This window comes from Rana temporaria, chromosome 5 (assembly GCF_905171775.1).
Source record: "Rana temporaria chromosome 5, aRanTem1.1, whole genome shotgun sequence".
Classification (NCBI taxonomy): domain Eukaryota; kingdom Metazoa; phylum Chordata; class Amphibia; order Anura; family Ranidae; genus Rana; species Rana temporaria.
Genome location: NC_053493.1, coordinates 410,576,166 through 410,595,922, shown reverse-complemented (window position 1 = coordinate 410,595,922; position 19,757 = coordinate 410,576,166). Strand labels below are relative to the sequence as shown.

Sequence of the window (19,757 nt, the reverse complement as noted above, 5' to 3'; positions counted from 1 at the left end):
AGCTGGATTGCTGTGCAGTGTGTGAGAACTCTGTAGCTATACAGGCGGGGGAAGAAAAAATCATTTTATAGCATTCAGACTCTAGTCACAAAGACATAAAGTACCCTTAGTCATAAAAGGGGTTAAAAGGCAAGTATGCGCTTTTTACGTGCTGTGACTGTCTGCGCTTTTCTTATGCTGACTGCTATTGGCACGTGTGTTTTTTATTTTTTTTGTCTGAAGGTCCTGCGTGTCTCCAGCACCTCTCGCTTGCACGCTGTAATTCTCGGGTTCCTGCGATATCATGTTGCATTGGCTTCCTGCTCCCGAGTGTTTAGCAGCCCCGTGCGCGCTCGTTCGCTCGCTCCTCCTCGCACTCCGCTTCCTGCACTGCCAATCCCCCTCTCCCAGAGACAGCTGCCAGAACAGGGGGAAGCACAAAAGGAAACGGACGCCGAAAGTCCTCGAAGGAAATGCTGAGAGCGCACAGGCTGCTGGCAGATGCTTGACACCGAACCGATGAACGGTACCGGTATGTCTTTTAATTGTCTTAACTTTTTTCTTTCCATCTGCTTTTTATTCTCATTTCATCCGTTCTTCTGTATAGGGAGCTTTCTGTTTCATTTACTGCTGATCTCAGAACCGCTGTAGATGCAGGCGTGTTGTCGTCTGAAATTTTTAAGAGAATTTTCTGCTTTTTAAAGGGCAGCACTGCGTTTCTTTTTTCTTTTCTTTTATATATTTTTTTATGGCATATTGCCAGCTATGCCATCACTTAACCATGTAATCAGTGTTATGCCCTCCTTTTATCTGTTCTACACCTACAAAGGCCACCCATATAGACAAAAGATGGTGCACGCCAGACTCGTGAGCGATTTTCCTCGGTCATACAGAATTTTGTTCAAACAATTTTTGTTCTGTAAACACTTCAAAAATAACTTTTTTTTTTGTTTTTCTGTTGAGTTATTTGAATGCAAAATACACAAGGCTCTGACAGATATGGATGAATGCTTTCATGTATTGGAAATGTCGATGTATATTGTGTGTGATGGATTATCGGAAGTGTGAAGGGAAAATATACATATACAAAAATTATCCATTCAGCTGAAACCTATGGGAGGGGGGGGGGGAAGATCTAATCCAAAGACTTCAGTCAGTTTCCAAAGATCTTTTTGCTAAAAATACTGTGTTTGTGTGTTTTTTTTTTTTTTTCCAAACAATTTATTTATTTGAGGTATCTGCCGTGTTAAAGAAGACTTGTAATGTGTGTAAAAAAAAAAAAGGCAAGTTGAAGGTAAAGGACTAATCGCCAGAAAGGTCTATAGCAGGGGACTTCAAACTTTAAAAACAAAAGGCCAGTTTATTGTCCTTCAGATTTTAGGGGGGGGGGGGGGGGGAGGCAGACTTTGACCAGTGGGAGTAGAATTTGCTTGATTGTTGTTGGGGGGGGGAAACAGGTCAGTAGGCATACAAAAATGACATTGTGCTTGTGGTCAGTAGGGGGAGGAATTGTGCCCCATCGTAAGTTTCAATGGGAGGAATAGTTCCCTATTGTCAGTGGGAGGAATAGTGCTGTATGGTTTGTGTCAGTGGGGAGGCTTGGGACCCCACCATTGGCGTCGGGGGAGGCTTGGTGCCCCACCGTTGGCGTCGGGGGAGGCTTGGTGCCCCACCGTTGGCGTCAGCGGGGAGGCATAGTGCTCCAAGGGCCAGATAAAGACAAGCAAAGGGCCACATCCAGCGACCACTAGTCTATAGAATTTATGCATATTGATATTTTGCCCGGCCTTTACTGAAACACCTTGCCTTGTTCTGCACTGTATTTCTCTTTGTGGAGGCAGCCATCCTGATATAGGCAAAGGGGTTTAATTAGGTTAACACCAATGCTCCTTAAAGAGGAGCTTCAGCCAGGTTCCTAAAAATGTTAAGAGTCAGTAGCTACAAAAACTGTAAACACACTCACCTGTCTAGGCATCCAGCACCATTCTCATCCGAGCCGGTTCTTCGCAGTTTTTTTTAGGTCCCCAGTACCGGCATGTTAACTGTGGGAAGCTGACTGTGACGCCTTGCAACTTCAGTCTGCTTCCTGCTGCACATGTGCAAGCTGCATGGTACCTTGTGAATGGTCCAGCAGCCTCCTGGGATCTGCAACATGTCCCAGAAGGTTGCGGGCAGGCAGAGGGTGAGGTGAACTTCTGCTCAGATTGCCTAGGCGAGCAGATGTGTACCGTATCTACTAAAACTAGGTACCTGCTCCCCCCCAAAAAAAATAAAAATAAACAATATTCCAAATATCATAGAGGAGGGGTTGAGTTCCTTCTGCTTTAGCCGCAAGTGAAGTGGTAGGGGGAGCACAGATCTGCAGAATGGATGAAGCAGCAGCAGGGAGATCCTTCCACTGCAGGTCCTCAGGAAGAGTTTACTCTCCAGCAAGGAGAATGGTGAGCAGCCCAGTCATGACGTCAAGGTTTTTTTTTCTTCTTTTTAATAGAGGTATATTTGAGGATGCTGGAACCTTAGGATATTTGTGGTGCTTAAGTGCTGGAAGTTTTAATTTATTGATTTTGTGCTGATAGTGTAAGGTTTTTGTCCAAATATTAAATCGCCCAAAAAAAAGTGTTTTCCCATGCAGTGGGACTATGCCCGCACTGCATGGGTCAACTGCTCATTGTTTATTGGAGACTGGAGATATACCTACTTTTTCCCCGAAAGTAAGACCTACACCCATTTTTTTTTTCAAGGAGGGCTGCAAAATAAGCCCTACCCGAAAATAAGCCCTAGTTTAGACTGGTTGTGGGCTGCTGGAGCCCTCTCTAATGCTGCTGAAATTCTCCCCTTGCCCCAGCTGTCAGCGGGGGAATTCAGCCCCCTCTCTGCAAGGCTCAGAGCGGGTAGAAGAACTCGGGCAAGTCACGGAAGTGCCGAGTCGCGTTTAGATGATCCCCACGGCCCTCCTCTTTTGCCAGCTGTCATCGGGGAATCTCGGACCACCCTCCCTCTGCAAATCTCGGAGCGGGCAAGAGAGCGCAGGCAGGTCACGGATGTGCAGAGCCGTGCTCAGCTGATTCCTGGTGCCCTCCTCTTCTGCCAGCTGTCATCAGGGGATCTTGGGGGGGGGGGGACAGGGGGGACCTCCCTCCCTCTGCAGTGCTTGTGCCATGGAAGAACAGTCTGGCGGGTCAAGGAAGCGCCGAGCGGCACTGTGGGAAGGTATGTGATATGGTCAGAGTGCAGAGACACATACCCTTTGCATTGTATTCTGCTGTGGTGGCGAGGATTCTGGCGGTTTGCAAGCACTTTTACGCTGTGCACACTGGGGGTTAAATCGCAAGCCCTACCCCGAAAATAAGCCCTAGTGTGTTTTTGGTTGCAAAAATGTATATAAGACCTGGGCTTATTTTCGGGAGAAATGCGGTACCCGATCCTCTCCACGTAAGACTGGTCCCTGCGGTTCAGCGGTCTTGTGCGGTGGACTGTTCCTGACGACATCACACCCATAGACCTGCTCTGTTCATGCGGACATCAGGAACAGTCCACTGCTGGATTGGGGGGGGAGAAGCACCGTTTTGCAGGTAGAGTGGAATAAAACCTAACTCTGGTCCCTCTAATATTCCGGTGTGACCAGACCCTTTGGAGAGGGTCTGGTCAAAACTGACAGATCTCCCTTTTTGAAGTAAATCTGATGTATGCATACAAGAACTTGTGACTTTTCTCTCTCTGGCTTTTCCTGGGTCAGTGACTGAAGCCAGTGGGGGAAGAATAACATCCAGTCAGTTTGATTTTCACAATGAGCCTAACGGTGGCAGTCGTCATTATTTTCTTCTGAACAGGTTTGTCTTCAGCAATACAGCTTCATTCAGAAGCCACGCCGGCCCGTGATTGGGCAGTGAAGCAGCAGTAGGACGTTGATGAGATCATCCTTGTGCCATCCGTTGCCGTATGTTCACTTTATTAGGCTGACGGCATTGTTCAAAGCTTAAGAGGATGATTGACCCGTCTTCTCCCAGTCGGCTCCTATTCTTGTATAATAATAGTAATGTAGAACTGAGGACAACCTTCTTTTTTTTTTTTTTTTTTTTTTTTTTGTATCGGTCCGTTTTTTTTTTTGCCATCTGTGTCCTTTTGGGAGTTCCAGCTACCTGTGAAAAAAAATTCAGTAGCGACAAAAACTGATTGGCTTTTCTTTTTTTCTTTAAACACTGACCTGTTCCATGATCCAGTGGTGTGGTCACCCCACTCGGTCTTACCCCGCTGTCTTCGGTCCCTGGCGCCGGTGTAGTGTCAGTTTGCTGCCTATCCTAGAATGTTCCGGAAGTCACGTGGCTGCAAACTGCGCATGCGCGATGCGTTCCAATGGATTCACGACAGTACACACCAGCGAACCTGGCATTCAGGGCGGCATGGATTTAGAGGAAAGTGTCCAGTCGGCCTCACGTCCTCGCTTCACTCGGACGGCTCGCTCCGCTCACTCGGCCTCCTGGCTCTTTTTTTAACATCCTCCAATCCACGGGGATGTTGAGGAAAGAGCCTGTATATCGACCGAGGTTTCACTGGTGTGTACTGTCGGGAATCCATGGGAACGCATCGCGCATGCGTTTGGAACACATCGCGCATGCGCAGTTGGCCGCTACGTGACTTCCGGAGCATTCTAGGATAGGCAGCAAACTGTGACAATACACCGGCTTTTTCACTATGGCCGCCCAGCTGTGACAGCTTGCGGCTTCACAGCCGGTTGCCCGCTGCGCACACGTGAGACGCGCTGCGCATCATAAATGGTGCACACAGTCTTCTGGGACCTGCCAGTGTCCCAGAAGACTACGGAAGGGAGAAGAATTTTACATTTTTGGAACGGAAGTGGGAAGCGTGTTTCTCCGAAAATAAGCCCTGGGGTCTTATATTTTGGCAACAAAAGACGCAGTAGGGCTTATTTTCGGGGTAGGTCTTACTATGTAATGTGTTGTCTTCTCTCTCCCTGCCTGACAGAACTCTCCAGCGTGAACCGAGATAAAATGCTTGTAAAATCCAATAATCCACTATATCACAGTATTATATAATGTACAATATGTGTGTTTCTGTAATACAATTGTGCCAAATACCTTCGTTCTAGCGCCGCTCTGAACTTCTGCAACCCGACGGAGCTCTCTTTCCCGCAATTATATTACAGAAACGCACACATTGTACATTATATCAGTCCTCAAAATTTACACTCGCCCGCTTGCATCTTGCGAGTAAATTTTGAGGGCTGGTGAGTGTGGGCTGCCTGGAAGCAGGGGGGGCGAGCGAGGAGAGGAGCCGCCGCCGCCTGGTTGTTCAAAGCGCAAGGAACATAACAGCTTTCAATTCAATAGCTGTGTTCCCCGCCAAGAGCCGCCATATACAGCCCCACCCCCTTGTCTGGGCACTTTGATAGACAGATCACCCATCCCAGCCTCTGCATTCTTCTTGCCATTGCTTGTCTGTGGGAAATTCAGTCAGGACAAGTCAATCCTCACTTAAGAATCATCCGTCTCCTTCATAGCTGTTGTCAGATCAGCTACAGGAGGAAAGGAGGCAGGCAGGTTGGTCCACATAACTAGTGTTAGGGCTCTTTCACACGGGCGGCCCGTTCAGGTCGGCCTGACAGTTTTTTTTAGGTGGACCTGAACGGGCGCTCCGTGCTTCTCTATGGAGCCGCGGATGTCAGCGGTGACATTCCCGCTGACATCCAACCCGCTCCGATCCGCCAAAGTGTGACGGAGGAAAAACCTACTTTTCCATCCGTCGATCGGGTGAACACGGACAGACGGTCCGTGTTCATCCCATCCCCCCCATAGGTGAGAGCGGAGAAAAGACAGGGCGGTCCCTGCACAGTGTGTGTGGACCGCCCTGTCATCCGCCGGCTCAGCGGAGATCAACGGAGCGATCCCCGCTGAGCAAGCGGAGGTTCGCAGGGCGGATCATTACTGATCCGCCCCGTGTGAAAGGAGCCTTAGAAAGCACGGGACAAAGGCCTACGTGTGTTTTGTCCAGTAATGAGAAGGAATGTAACACAATTCTAACGATTGATCTTTAATGTGTTTTAAAGCTTCTAAGAGAATTTCGTGATTGGGGGTTATGTCTACTTTTAAAGCAGAACTTGCATTCTCTCACTCCCTTGCCAACGCCGATATCTTCCATCTTCACCCAGTCTTTTTTTCTAGGGTTGGTGTGTTTGGCCATATTGATTGGCTGGGCCTGAATGACGAATCTCTTGAGCATTGGCATGAGAGTTCATCCCGACCCAGAGGCATGCCAAGAATGTATAACACATTGGCAGGTAAGTTTTGTTTTTTGTTTTTTATTGCAGAAGACACGGCTGTATCCAAGGTTACTTTCTGATCAATGATCAATCAACATAAATCTAACCTTGTAATGAATAAAAACACATTATAGTTTTTCTTTTTAACCACTTAAGACCCGGACCAAAATGCAGGTAAAGGACCTGGCCAGTTTTTGCGATTCGGCACTGCGTCGCTTTAACTGACAATTGCGCGGTCGTGCGACGTGGCTCCCAAACAAAATTGGCGTCTTTTTTTTTTCCAAAAATAGAGCTTTCTTTTGGTGGTATTTGATCACCTCTGCGGTTTTTATTTTTTGCGCTATAAACAAAAATAAAGCGACAATTTTGAAAAAAAAGCTATTTTTTAACTTTTTGCTATAATAAAATATCCCCCCAAAAACATATAAAAAAAACATTTTTTTTCCTCAGTTTAGGCCGATACGTATTCTTCTACATATTTTTTGTAAAAAAAAAATCGTAATAAGCGTTTATCGATTGGTTTGCGCAAAATTTATAGCGGTTTACAAAATAGGGGATAGTTTTATTGCATTTTTATTAAAAAAAATGTTTTTTACTACTAATGGCGGCGATCAGCGATTCTTTTCGTGATCGCGACATTATGACGGACACATCGGACAATTTTGACACATTTTTTAGACAATTGTCAGTTTTGGAGTTAACCACTAGGGGGCGCTGAAGGGGTTAAGTGTGACCTCATGTGTTTCTAACTGTAGGGAGGCGGGGCTGGACGTGTGATGTCATTGATCGTCTTTCCCTAGATCAGGGAGCAGATGATCAATGACATTGCCACTGTTAAGAACGGGGAAGGTGTGTTTACACACACCTCTCCCCGTTCTTCAGCTCCGCTGACCGATCGCGGGACACCGGCGGCGATCGCGTACGCGGGTCCCACGTGCACGGTCTTGGAGCCATGGACCGGATCGCGTGCGCCCCCACGGCTGGGCTTAAAGAGACACGTAGAGGTAAATGATTGTGCCAAAGTATATCGGCGTGAAGGGGTCCTTAAGTGGTTTATGTCCTTATTTCTTCTGAGAAATCCTCACTTCCTGTTCTTCTGTCTGTAATTCCACACAGTAATGCGAGGCTTTCTCCCTGGTGTGGAGTGTCGTGCTCGCCCCTCCCTTGGACTACAGAGAGTCAGGACGCCCACAAACACACAGCTCCTTTATCTGCAACGTAGAGAGCGTCCTGACTCTCTTGTAGTCCAAGGGAGGGGGCGAGCACGACACTCCACACCAGGAAGAAAGCCTTGCATTACTGTGTGGAGTTAGGGGGGCGGGGCTGGACGTGTGACGTCATTGATCGTGTTTCCCTATATCAGGGAACACACGATCAATGACAGCGCCACAGTGAAGAACGGGGAAGCTGTGTTTACACACACCTCTCCCCGTTCTTCAGCTCCGGGGACCGATCGTGGGACTCCAGCGGCAATCGGGTCTCGCTGCCAGGGAGCTTCGGACCGGGGCGCGCGCCCGCGACCCACGGCTGGGCACTTAAGAGGATGTACATGCTTGTGCCCAGCCGTGGCATTCTGCCGACGTATATGTGCAGGAGGCGGTCCTTAAGTGGTTAATGAATTGTCTGCAGTCTGTGTTACCTCAGTCACTGAGACTCCTCAGACAGAAGTGAGGCTCTTGTGCTTGATGTGCACTTTATACATTATCTGAGTTTATTCTAAAGCCAGCGTGTCCTTTATGTTCCTCAGCATAAGATGCTTGTACATTGATTGCTGCGTCAGATGCCCATGAGAGCCCCATTAGGATATGTCATGACCTACTTGAGTCCTGTGATCAGGAAACATACCCGCACTGCACGCTAAAGATTTCCTATGACTTTCTAAAGATTTCCTCTCCTCTGCAGTGTCATCTGGATGTCACTCTCATTCTTCTAATCCTTTCTGGATGGCGACAAATGCTGTGTAACGGCTGCGCGAGTGACGCCAATGTCATAACAGACTTCTGTCTCCACCCTTTGCCTGCCGCTCTCCTCTGTGATTAGGAGCAGCTACTGTGCTTTTTTTTTTCTGTACTTCATTTTATTGTTATCTGAAAGATCTTGTCGCAATGTCTTATAATAATCTTTTGGTTCCAACATTTTTTCTATTGTTACCCCAGAAACTTTCTCTCACTTTTTTTCTGCAGTACAGTAGATTGTGGTTTCCTTACTCCCTTAACGGGGGTTATCAACCCTTGTGCGCTATTTTAATAAAAAAATAAAACAGAGCAGCCCCTAACCCAGGGGTGGGCAATCTCGGCACTCCAGCTGTGGTGAAACTGCAAATCCCATCATGCCTCTGCCTCTAGGAGTCATGCCTGTGATTGTCGGGGTCTTGCAATGTCTCATGGGACTTGTAGTTTCAAAACGGTTGGAGGGCCGAGTTTGCCCTTCCTTGCCTGCCCTAACCTCTACTTCTGGGGTCCCCTGCTGGTGCTCCAGGTCCCTTCATCAGGTGCCCCCACGAAAGCCGCTTTCCCTGGGGGCACCCATGCAGGCACGCTCCTGACTCTTGCTCCTGCATCCATTGACGCAGATAGCGGGACTCGGCTGAGCCCCCTCATGCTCCTGTGTGGCTGGGTTTGATTTGCAGAAGTGGGAGACAATGGCTCCTGCTGTTATCAATCTGTCCAATGAGGAGCGAGACACGGGCTGGATCGTGCAAGTTGCAGGATCGAATCGGGCTTGGGTAAAAAAAGGGAGGGGGGGGGGGGAACTCGGCCCCGAAGGTTTTTCACTTCAATGCACCTTGTTTTTTTTTATTTACCTTTATTTTTTACTGTATTTATTTTATATTGTACTTCTCTCCTCTGTGCAGTTGGTTTTGCACAGAGCAGCCTGTATCTTCTTCTTCTCGGGTACCACTTTGTTGCTCCTGGCCCCTCCCTTCTGACTGCCCCCTCACTCAGCAGCTTCCTATGGGGGAACTGGAGCAGAGTCACAGCTGTGTGTCCATTCAGACACTGAGCCCTGACTTGGCCCAGCCCCTTCTCTCCCCTAATTGGCTGATTTTGACTTGGACAGCAGCAGGAGCCAATGGCGCCGCTGCTGTGTTCTCAACCAATCAGGAGGAGTGTCCTGGACAGCTTAGAGACATTCGTGGATATCACTGGAGAGAGATGGAGCTCAGTCAATGATTAGGGGGGTGCTGAGGAGGCTGCTACACGCAAAAAGTTTTTTATCTTAAAGTGGTTGTAAATCCCCCAAAAAAAAAAAAAAAACTAGGCATAATGAGCTAGTATGACTAGCATACTAGCTCATTATGAATTACTTAACTTAGATCGAAGCCGTCCTAGTCTCCCCCTCAGGCCTCAGACAGGTTGCTACCGGGTATCGCCGCTCCAGCGCTGTGATTGGCCAGAGCAGCGAAGACGTCACTCCGTGCGCAAAGCCGGCATTGGCCCTTGAGAAAACTTGCATTCTCGGTGCGCCTGCACCGATGTCTACGGCGCGCATGCACCGTAGACAACAGTGTATTCCTTTTGGCAAATATCTCCTAAACCGTGTAGCTTTAGGAGATATTGCAAACACCTACAGGTAAGCCTTAAAGGGGTTGTAAAGGTACAATTTTTTTTTTCCTAAATATCTTCCTTTACCTTAGTGCCGTCCTCCTTCACTTACCTCATCCTTCCATTTTGCTTTTAAATGTCCTTATTTCTTCTGAGAAATCCTCACTTCCTGTTCTTCTGTCTGTAACTCCACACAGTAATGCAAGGCTTTCTCTCAGGTGTGGAGTGTCGTGCTCGCCCCCTCCCTTAGACTACAGGAGAGTCAAGACGCCCACTAACACACAGCTCCTTTATCTGCAACGTAGAGAACGTCCTGACTCTCCTGTAGTCCAAGGGAGGGGGCGAGCACGACACTCCACACCAGGGAGAAAGCCTCGCATTACGGTGTGTAGATACAGACAGAAGAACAGGAAGTGAGGATTTCTCAGAAGAAATAAGGACATTTAAAAGCAAAATGGAAGGATGAGGTAAGTGAAGGAGGACTGCACTAAGGTAAAGGAAGATATTTAGGATTTATTTTTTTTTTTTTACCTTTTTACAACCCCTTTAATCTAGGCTTACCTGTAGGTAAAAAATGTCAGAGTGAGTTCACAACCACTTTGATGCATAGAATGCATTAAGATAATAAAACCTTCTGCCTTTACAACTCCTTTTTAAGGTGAAAAACGTTGAGGCTTAAAGTGGAGGTTCACCCTAAAAACAAGTATATACCATTTATAACATTCAATCCAGCATACTGCCGACATGTACAGTATGCTGTGTGGTTTTTTTTTTTTTTTCGGTTTACATACCGTAGTATAGGTAGTTTTTCCCCCGGCTTCTAGGTAGTGAATCCCGCGGGACTGGGCGTTCCTATTCGAGACTAAGTGATTGACGTACGACAAAAGCTTCACCCCGGCGCAAAAGGTGCGTCCCCAGTTTCCGAAAAATGCTGAACGTTGGTGCGCAGGCGCCGTATAGCGCGGACTCGCAGTTTGGCTTCTTTCGTAAACTGGTGACGCGCATTATGCGCCCCGGGGGGGGCCCAAGGTTTTGTCATACGTCAATCACTTAGTCTCGAATAGGAACGCCCACTCCCGCGGGATTCACTACCCGGAAGCCGGGGGAAGAAATACCTATACTACGTTATGTAAAGCGAAAAAAAAAAAAGCATACTGGGGCATGATCCAAGTTGGGGGTATATGTATGTATGTATGTATGTATGTATGTATATATATGTATATATATATGTATATATGTGTGTGTGTGTGTGTGTATATATACACACAGTACAGACGAAAAGTTTGGACACACCTTCTCATTCAAAGAGTTTTCTTTATTTTCATGACTATGAAAATTGTAGATTCACACTGAAGGCATGAAAACTATGAAGTAACACATGTGGAATTATACATAACAAAAAAGTGTGACACAACTGAAAATAGATTTCATATTCTAGGTTCTTCCGCCTTTTGCAGCAGACACATCTCTAGAACTGGTAAGAGGAGACTGTGTGAATCAGGCCTTCATGGTAGAATATCTGCTAGGAAACCACTGCTAAAGAAAGGCAACAAGCAGAAGAGACTTGTTTGGGATAAAGAACACAAGGGATGGACATTAGACCAGTGGAAATCTGTGCTTTGGTCTGATGAGTCCAAACTTGAGATCTTTGCTTCCAACCCCCGTGTCTTTGTGCGACGCAGAAAAGGTGAACGGATGGACTCTACATGCCTGGTTCCCACTGTGAAGCATGGAGGAGGAGGTGTGATGGTGTGGGGGTGCTTTGCTGGTGACACTGTTGGGGATTTCTTCAAAATTGAAGGCATAATGAACCAGCATGGCTACCACAGCATCTTGCAGCGGCATGCTATTCCATCCGGTTTGCGTTTAGTTGGACCATCATTTATTTTTCATCAGGACAATGACCCCAAACACACCTCCAGGCTGTGTAAGGGCTATTTGACCAAGAAGGAGAGTGATGGGGTGCTGTGCCAGGTGACTTCCTCTTGAAGCTCATCAAGAGAATGCCAAGAGTGTGCCAAGCAGTAATCAAAGCAAAAGGTGGCTACTTTGAAGAACCTAGAATATGAAATATATTTTCAGTTGTTTCACACTTTTTTGTTATGTATAATTCCACATTTGTTACTTCATAGTTTTCATGCCTTCAGTGTGAATCTACAATTTTCATAGTCATGAGAATAAAGAAAATTCTTTGAATGAGAAGGTGTGTCCAAACTTTTGGTCTGTACTGTGTGTGTGTGTATATGTATATGTGTGTATGTATATCTATCTATCTCTCTATCTCTCTATCTCTCTATCTATTCTATCTATTCTATCTATTCTATCTATATCTATATCTATATCTATATATATATATATATATATATATATATATATATATATATATATATATATATATATATATATATATATATATCTATATATATATATATATATATATCTCTATATATAATTTATTACACTCCCATACCTGGAATTATTGGTTTAATACTTTACATGGGCTGGCATTTGTTTGTAGAGCCTTTTGTGCTGAAAATCTATGCCTCCCCAAGAATCTTTACAGCCAATATATTTCCAGGTATGACAGATACCAGAAAAGTCAAGCAGAGGGCGTAGGACTGACTAGTCATCAATATTTCCTGCAGATTTAGTTTTTCTGAGTTGCCATGTCTTGTTCTGCACCGTGTAAAGGGCCCATTCTCATGTGAATGCAGAGTGGGAGAGCCACGCTCCCGCACTGCATTCGAACAACATCCTTGGGATCTGCTATGGGGGGTCAGCTAAAAGTTAACATTACCCCAAATACCGGTCGCAAATGCATTGCGTTTACCCGCACTGTCCCGCTCCGTTGCCACGCTCTACTTTTTGGTGCGGTGCGATTTCAGCCCATTAAAAAACAAATGGGCTTAAATCGCACTGCACAGAACTGCATGGGAATCGCAGCATTCCTGTGCGATTCACATGCAGTTTCTAGTGTGAACGAGCCCCCCTAAGTGTGGAGGTGACCATCTCCGAGAGGCAGGGCTTTTCTTTCTCATATCTGATGACCGGTGAGGTGTATTCAAGAAGCAGCAGGAGAGGGGGGGGGGGGGGGGGGGGGCTCAGATCTGCAGAGTCAATGGAACTGGGAGAAATTGCTGTACAGCAGGGGTAGGCAACCTGGGGCCCTCCAGCTGTCGCAGAACTACAAGTCCCATCCTGCCTCTGGGAGTAATTGTAACTGCCATCCTTGTAATGCCTCATGGGAAATGTAGTTCCACAAGGGATTTTTCAGGGTACTGCTTTGTATATATTCTCCCCCCCCCCCCCCCCATGTAAATCGAAAATCTTTTTTTGCATATAGGTCCCAGTTTTATGCATGGTCTGCAGTTTGCAATGTATTGGCCTAAGGGCACCCATATTTGTTCATTAACCACTTGAGGACCACCTAACGCCGATATACGTCAGCAGAATGGCACGGCTGGGCACAATCACGTACAGGTAGGTTGCCCTTTAAGTGCCCAGCCGTGGGTCGCTCGCGGCCTGGTCGGAAACTCCGTGACCGCGGGACCCACGGACCCGATCACCGCCGGTGTCCCGCGATCGGGTTACAGGAGCTGAAGAACGGGGAGAGGCAAGTGTAAACAAACCTTCCCCGTTCTTCTCTGTGGCTTGTCACTGATCGTCTGTTCCCTGTTATAGGGAACGACCATAAGTGACATCACATGTCCAGCCACGCCCCCCTACAGTAAGAATCGCTACCTTAGGGCACACTTAACCCCTACAGTGCCCCCTAGTGGTTAACCCCTTCACTGCAATTGTCATTTTCACAGTGATCGGTGCATTTTTATAGCACTTTTCGCTGTGAAAATGACAATGGTCCCAAAAATGTGTCAAAAGTGTCCGATGTGTCCGCCATAATGTCAATCATGAAAATTATTAATAAAAATGCCATAAAACTATCCCCTATTTTGTAAACGCTATAACTTTTTTTTTTTTTACCAAAAATATGTAGAATACGTATCGGCCTAAACTGAGGAAATTTTTTTTGTTTTTTTTATATCTTCTTTGGGGATATTTATCATAGCAAAATGTAAAAAATACTGCATTTTTTTTCAAAATTGTCGCTCTATTTTTGTTTATAGCTCAAAAAAATAAAAACCGCATCAAATACCACCAAAAGAAAGCTCTATTTGTGGGGGAAAAAAAGGACGCCAATTTTGTTTGGGAGCCACGTCGCACGACCACGCAATTGTCAATTAAAGCGACGCAGTGCGGAATCGCAAAAAGGGGCCTGGTCCTTTACCTGCATAATGGTCCGGGTCTTAAGTGGTTAAATTTGCAGGATTTGATTAGTATTGCATTGTAATTTTGGCTTATTGTTGCCTTGTCTTGATGGGAGTTGATATATAATGACGTCTCGTCATTCCTTCAGCACAGATGATTGATATGTAACCACAGCGCTTGATGTATGGTTAGCGGTGACATTCTAAGAGTTCAGCATTGTAACTCTGTAAGAGGGTAAAAATAGTTCAGTGAAGTTTTATAGGAAAACTCCCTTCCCCCACCCATCTAATATATTCTGAGAAAAGAAAAAACACTTTGTAAGGTGAACATTTTTAGATGGAAGGGCAACATTTTGGATTCCCAGCTCACTCAGGGACACGCAGGGGGTGATTTACTCAACCTGGAGAGCTCAGAATCTGGTGCAGCTTTGCATGGTAGCCAATCAGCTTCTCACTTCAGCTTCTTCAATTAAAGTGGAGGTTCACCCAAAAAAATAAATTTTTAACATTACATTTAGCCGAGTTGTCCTAATGACAATCGGCTGTTTCCCCCCCCCCCCCCCCCCCGTACATACCGTATTTCACCACCGCTTCCGGGTATGTCTTTCGGCGCATCACGAGTTGCCGAAACAAGCCGAACGTCGGTGCGCAGGCGCCGTATAGAGCCGCACCGACGTTCGGCTTCTTTCGGCGCATCACGAGTTGCCGAAAGAAGCCGAACGTCGGTGCGCAGGCGCCGTATAGAGCCGCACCGACGTTCGGCTTCTTTCGGCAACTCGTGATGCGCTGTATGCGACGGTCGGAAGTCTGTCAATCAGATAGGAACGCCCAGTCCCGCAGAAGACATACCCGGAAGCGGCGGTGAAATACGGTATGTACAAAAAAAAAAAAAAACAGCCGATTGTCATTGTGACAACTCGGCTGAATGTAATGTTAAAAATTTATTTTTCGGTGAACTCCCGCTTTACGTTGTGCGACGTGGCACACAAACAAAATTGACTTCCTTTTTTCCCCACAAATAGAGCTTTCTTTTGATGGTATTTGATCAACTCTGCGTTTTTTGTTTTGTTGTTTTTGTTTTGTTTTTGCGCTATAAACAAAGGGCGACAATTTTGAAGAAAGCTATATTTTTTACTATAATAAATATCCCCCAAAAATATATAAAAAAACTAATTTCTTTCTCAGTTTAGGACGATACGTATTCTTCTACATATTTTTGGTAAAAAATGTTGCAATAAGTGTATATTGATTGGTTTGTGCAAAAGTTAGAGACTACAAAATAGGGGGATAGATTTATGGCATTTTAATAAATTTTTTCGTTTAGTAATGGCGGCGATCTATTATTATTATTATTAATAATAATAATAATAATAATAATAATAATAATAAGACTATTAATAATTTTATCATACTACTACTACTTTTGACACTATTTTGGGACCATTGTCATTTTTCTACAGCGATCACTGCTTTAAAAATGCACTGATTACTGTGTAAATGATACTGGCAGGGAAGGGGTTAAACACTAGGGGGCGTTGAAGGGGTTAAGTGTGTCCTAGGGAGTGATTCTAACTGTGTGTGTGGGGGGGGGGGTGGAGATGGGCTGCGAGTGACATGACAGCAATCGCTGCTCCCGATGACTGGTAGCAGTAGATCACTCTGTCACTAGGCAGAACAGGGAAATGCCTTGTTTACATCTCCCCACTCTGCAACTCCGTGACACGATCGCGAGACACAGGCGGTCACAGAGCAAATGGCAGGGGGCACGTTGCTTTGCGCAGCCGTGCCATTCTGCCGATGTATATGTACAGGCGGCGGTCGGCAAGTGGTTAAAGGGGTTGTAAACCCTTGTGGTTTTTCAACTTGATGCATTCTATGCATTAAGGTGAAAAACCTTCTGTCATGCTGCAGCCCCCCCCCCCCCTCCCCTCCATTTTACTTGCCTCTACCCAGTCTTTTTCTTCCTGGGAACGAACACATCAGCTCTAGCTGGTGTCTCCTGTCCTGATTGGATAGATGGCAGCGCAGCCATTGGCTCCCGCTGCTGTCAATCAAATCCAATGCCGTTGGGGGGGCGGGGCCAAGTCTTGCTTTCTGTGTCAATAGACGCAGGAATCGGGTACACGGCCACACGGGTGTCTTAAATGAGAGCTCTTCTCCGACGGGGCACTCGAGAAGAGGAGGAGCAGCTAGCGCCACTGAGGGACCCCAGAAGACGATGATCGGGGCCACTCTGTGCTTAACCAACTGCACAGTGGATTTAAGTACGCTATGCATATTTTTTAAAAAAAAGAGGGTTTAGTAACTTTTTAAGCTGTGACAATAAAACCTGGAAGCTGATTGGTTTCTATGCAGATATTGCACTCTCAAAATTTAGTAAATCTCCCCTACAGTGTTAAGAGGAATGAGGAAGAAGGTGCAAGCATAAGAAGTATACTGATGGGAGGAGAAGGCAGAAAGATTAGCTCATCGGCCTACTGCTTCTCTTTTCACTGTTCAGTCACAGGTTGGAGGTGGGACAAGACCTGTACCTGTCACTGGCATGCAACAAAGTCATGTCTCCTGCTTTGCCACACAAGGCTGTGCTGAAATAAGCAGACTACGGCCCGGTTCACACTAGTGTCCATCCTAATCAATGTGACAATTTTGGAAAAGGTTCCTGCACTACTTTGGTGCTCTCCTCCCAGGTCATCTTTGCTCCCTAAACCCCCCCCCCCCAAGCACATTCCATTAACACCCAAGCATTCTTGTTTTCTCACCTGCATTTCACACGTTGCACATAGGGCAGCTCATTCACTGGAATGGGCTGCCATAAATGTGATAAATGCCCCGAAGTGGCCGAAGACCTTTTTTTTTTTTTTTTTTTTTAATCGTGGAGCACGTTTTTTTTTCCCCCCAGTGTGCGTTTGTAGTGTGTCAAACGTGCGACAAAACCATGCGTCTGCTAACTGAAATTGGGGGTGCCGTTAACTATTGGGCCGCATTCACATTTGCACTTTACCAAATGCGTGCCAGCCCAAATGGCCACTTTTTGTACCGTTTAGGAAAAACGCTGCATAACAGTGCGTCTCGCTTGCGTGGAGCACCACGTGGCTCAACGCGATTGGCACTGCGCTGATAAGCCATTCACCTCTGCAGCCAGGGGTTCGGATCCCGGTCTCGGCTACATGTGAATTGAGTTTGGTGGTCTCAGCCCGGCCCCCGGTGGGTGTGCTATGCAAGGTAAGCCTGCACTTAGTACGCCCACCCCCCTCCCACAAAAACCACCACACTTACACGCACTCGAAATTGGGTTAACATGCACGCACTTTGACCACGCGGTCTCTAAAAAGAGAGGCGAAGGACTAACGGGGCTGGTTGAGCGGGCTAGTTCCTCTCACTCCCTTATAGGGAGTCCCTCTGCCCCGTTGGGCTTCAAAGCGGAGCAGGTAGGGCGGGCTGTGTGGGAGGACCCCCTCACACACCCACCATTGCCACCCGGGGCATGGAGAAAGGTGGCAGATTGCCTCTGGGGGAGGCCTGCCTACTCCCAACTCCGGCTCCTCTCTCGAGTACACGCACAAAATACAAAAAAAAAAAAGATGGCTCAATTCACTTCCATTGATTTTCTTAACCACACGACTTGGGACGACTTGGGGCAACTTCAAGTCGGATCCCAGGTTGCCCCAGTGTGAACCGGCTCTTAGAGGTGCCTCTCTTCTCTTTTATACCCTGTAAAAAAAATGCTTTGATATACAAGTGCTTTGGATTACAAGCATGTTTCTGGAACGATTTATGCTCACAATCCAAGGTTTTACTGTACTATTTTTTTTGGGGGGAAAAAAAGAGCAAAAAGATTTTCTAATGAATACATAATTGAAAGAATTTGACTTTTTTTCTATTTTTCTCTTGCACACACACCGTTCAGCTTTAAGTTGTGAAGAGACGTAATCTGAGTGACTCAGAGTGGAGGATTTGTGCATTGTTCTGACGGAGGGGGGTCCTTCTCTTCCTTCCTATGTGGAAGTGAGCCACCATCTGGAACAATGACACCAGGCATCTGCCATTGTATTGTGCACATTACACTCGCCTCTTCCAGATATTTTTAATTTGTAGCTGGTTTATACTGCTTAGCCCAGTCATACCTGTGTACATTGTGCTCATAAAATGGAGCCACCGGTATTGTTTCATGCCATTGTTGTATCGCTATTACCATGAATTAACATCCTTCATTTAGGAAGGGGGGGCTCTGTTTTTGTTTTTTCCCATACAGAGACCATGGCGTCTTTTTTCCATTCACAAACCAAGAGACTGGGTCTCTTTAACCACTTAACCCCCGGACCATATTGCTGCCCAAAGACCAGAGCCCTTTTTGCGATTCGGGACTGTGTCGCTTTAATTGACAATTGCGCGGTCGTGCGACGTGGCTCCCAAACAAAATTGGCGTCCTTTTTTTTCCCCCACAAATAGAGCTTTCTTTTGGTGGTATTTGATCACCCCTTCTTTTTTTTTTTTTGCGCTATAAACAAAAATAGAGCGACAATTTTGAAAAAAAATTATATTTTTTACTTTTTTGCTGTAATAAATATCCCCCAAAAAAATATTAAACTTTTTTTTTCCTCAGTTTAGGCCGATACGTATTCTTCTACATATTTTTCGTAAAAAAAATCGCAATAAGCGTTTATTGATTGGTTTGCGCAAAAGTTATAGCGTTTACAAAATGGACATTTTTATGGCATTTTTATTAATATTTTTTTTACTAGTAATGGCGGCGATCAGCGTGGCCTGCGAGAGAACCGACGTAGAGCTACGGGCTCTCGCGAAGGGGAGCCAACCTGCCACCGTAAAACGACGGCGGCAGGTCGGCAAGTAGTTAAAGTCCATTCCCTGTCCCAGATATGTTCTTCACAGCTCTTCCCCCTCAGCTACTTTTATATTTTCTTCCACAATAATATCTGGGACCTCGCTCTTGCCGCGATGCAGTGTTTTTTCACGATCAAGGCGGGGCAGGAACCAGGGGTGGGCAGAAGGGGATGGGTGCTCTGGGCACATCGTGTATTGTAGGGATGGGGGAGCTGCAAGTTCCTTCTACTATAAGGCTGAGAGTAGTAGTGTCCTCATCATCGCTACTTCTGTTAGGCCAGCATTGGAAGCAACAAAGAGAGGAGGAGGAGGAGAGCTGGGAGGAGGTGCGGGTCATGCTTTCTCTCGCCCCCTTATTAACTTGAACATAAGAATAAAATAAAGGTGTGTGTGTGGGGGCGGGGAGGGGGGGGTTTGAGAATGCATTTTGTCATCTTTTTGCCTATGGCACTAGATCCGTGGTCTCCACTTTGCTTGCTTTTATTTTTCCCTCAGTGGACTATTTCTTCCACTGATACCAACAATGGGGCATAATTTCACTCACTGCCGCCAATGATTTGACACAATTTCTCCCAAAGACACCAACAATAGAGCCCAATGATGGGGCCCAAAGACACAAATGATGGGACACAATTCCTCCCAAAGACACCAACAATAGAGCCCAATGATGGGGCCCAAAGACACAAATGATGGGACACAATTCCTCCCAAAGACACCAACAATAGAGCCCAATGATGGGGCCCAAAGACACAAATGATGGGACACAATTCCTCCCAAAGACACCAACAATAGAGCCCAATGATGGGGCCCAAAGACACAAATGATGGGACACAATTCCTCCCAAAGACA

General features: G+C 46.2%; 1 protein-coding gene across 1 annotated transcript in view; it reads left to right on the top strand.

Moving 5' to 3' along the window:
- The first annotated feature begins 364 nt into the window (after positions 1–364).
- PTK2 (protein tyrosine kinase 2) overlaps positions 365–19,757 on the top strand; it is a 458,969-nt gene continuing 439,576 nt past the window's right edge. The window contains exon 1 of the mRNA XM_040355020.1: positions 365–511. Within this exon, the coding sequence (XP_040210954.1) occupies positions 481–511 (31 nt within the window). The 5' untranslated portion in view covers positions 365–480. The remainder of the gene's footprint in view (positions 512–19,757) is intronic.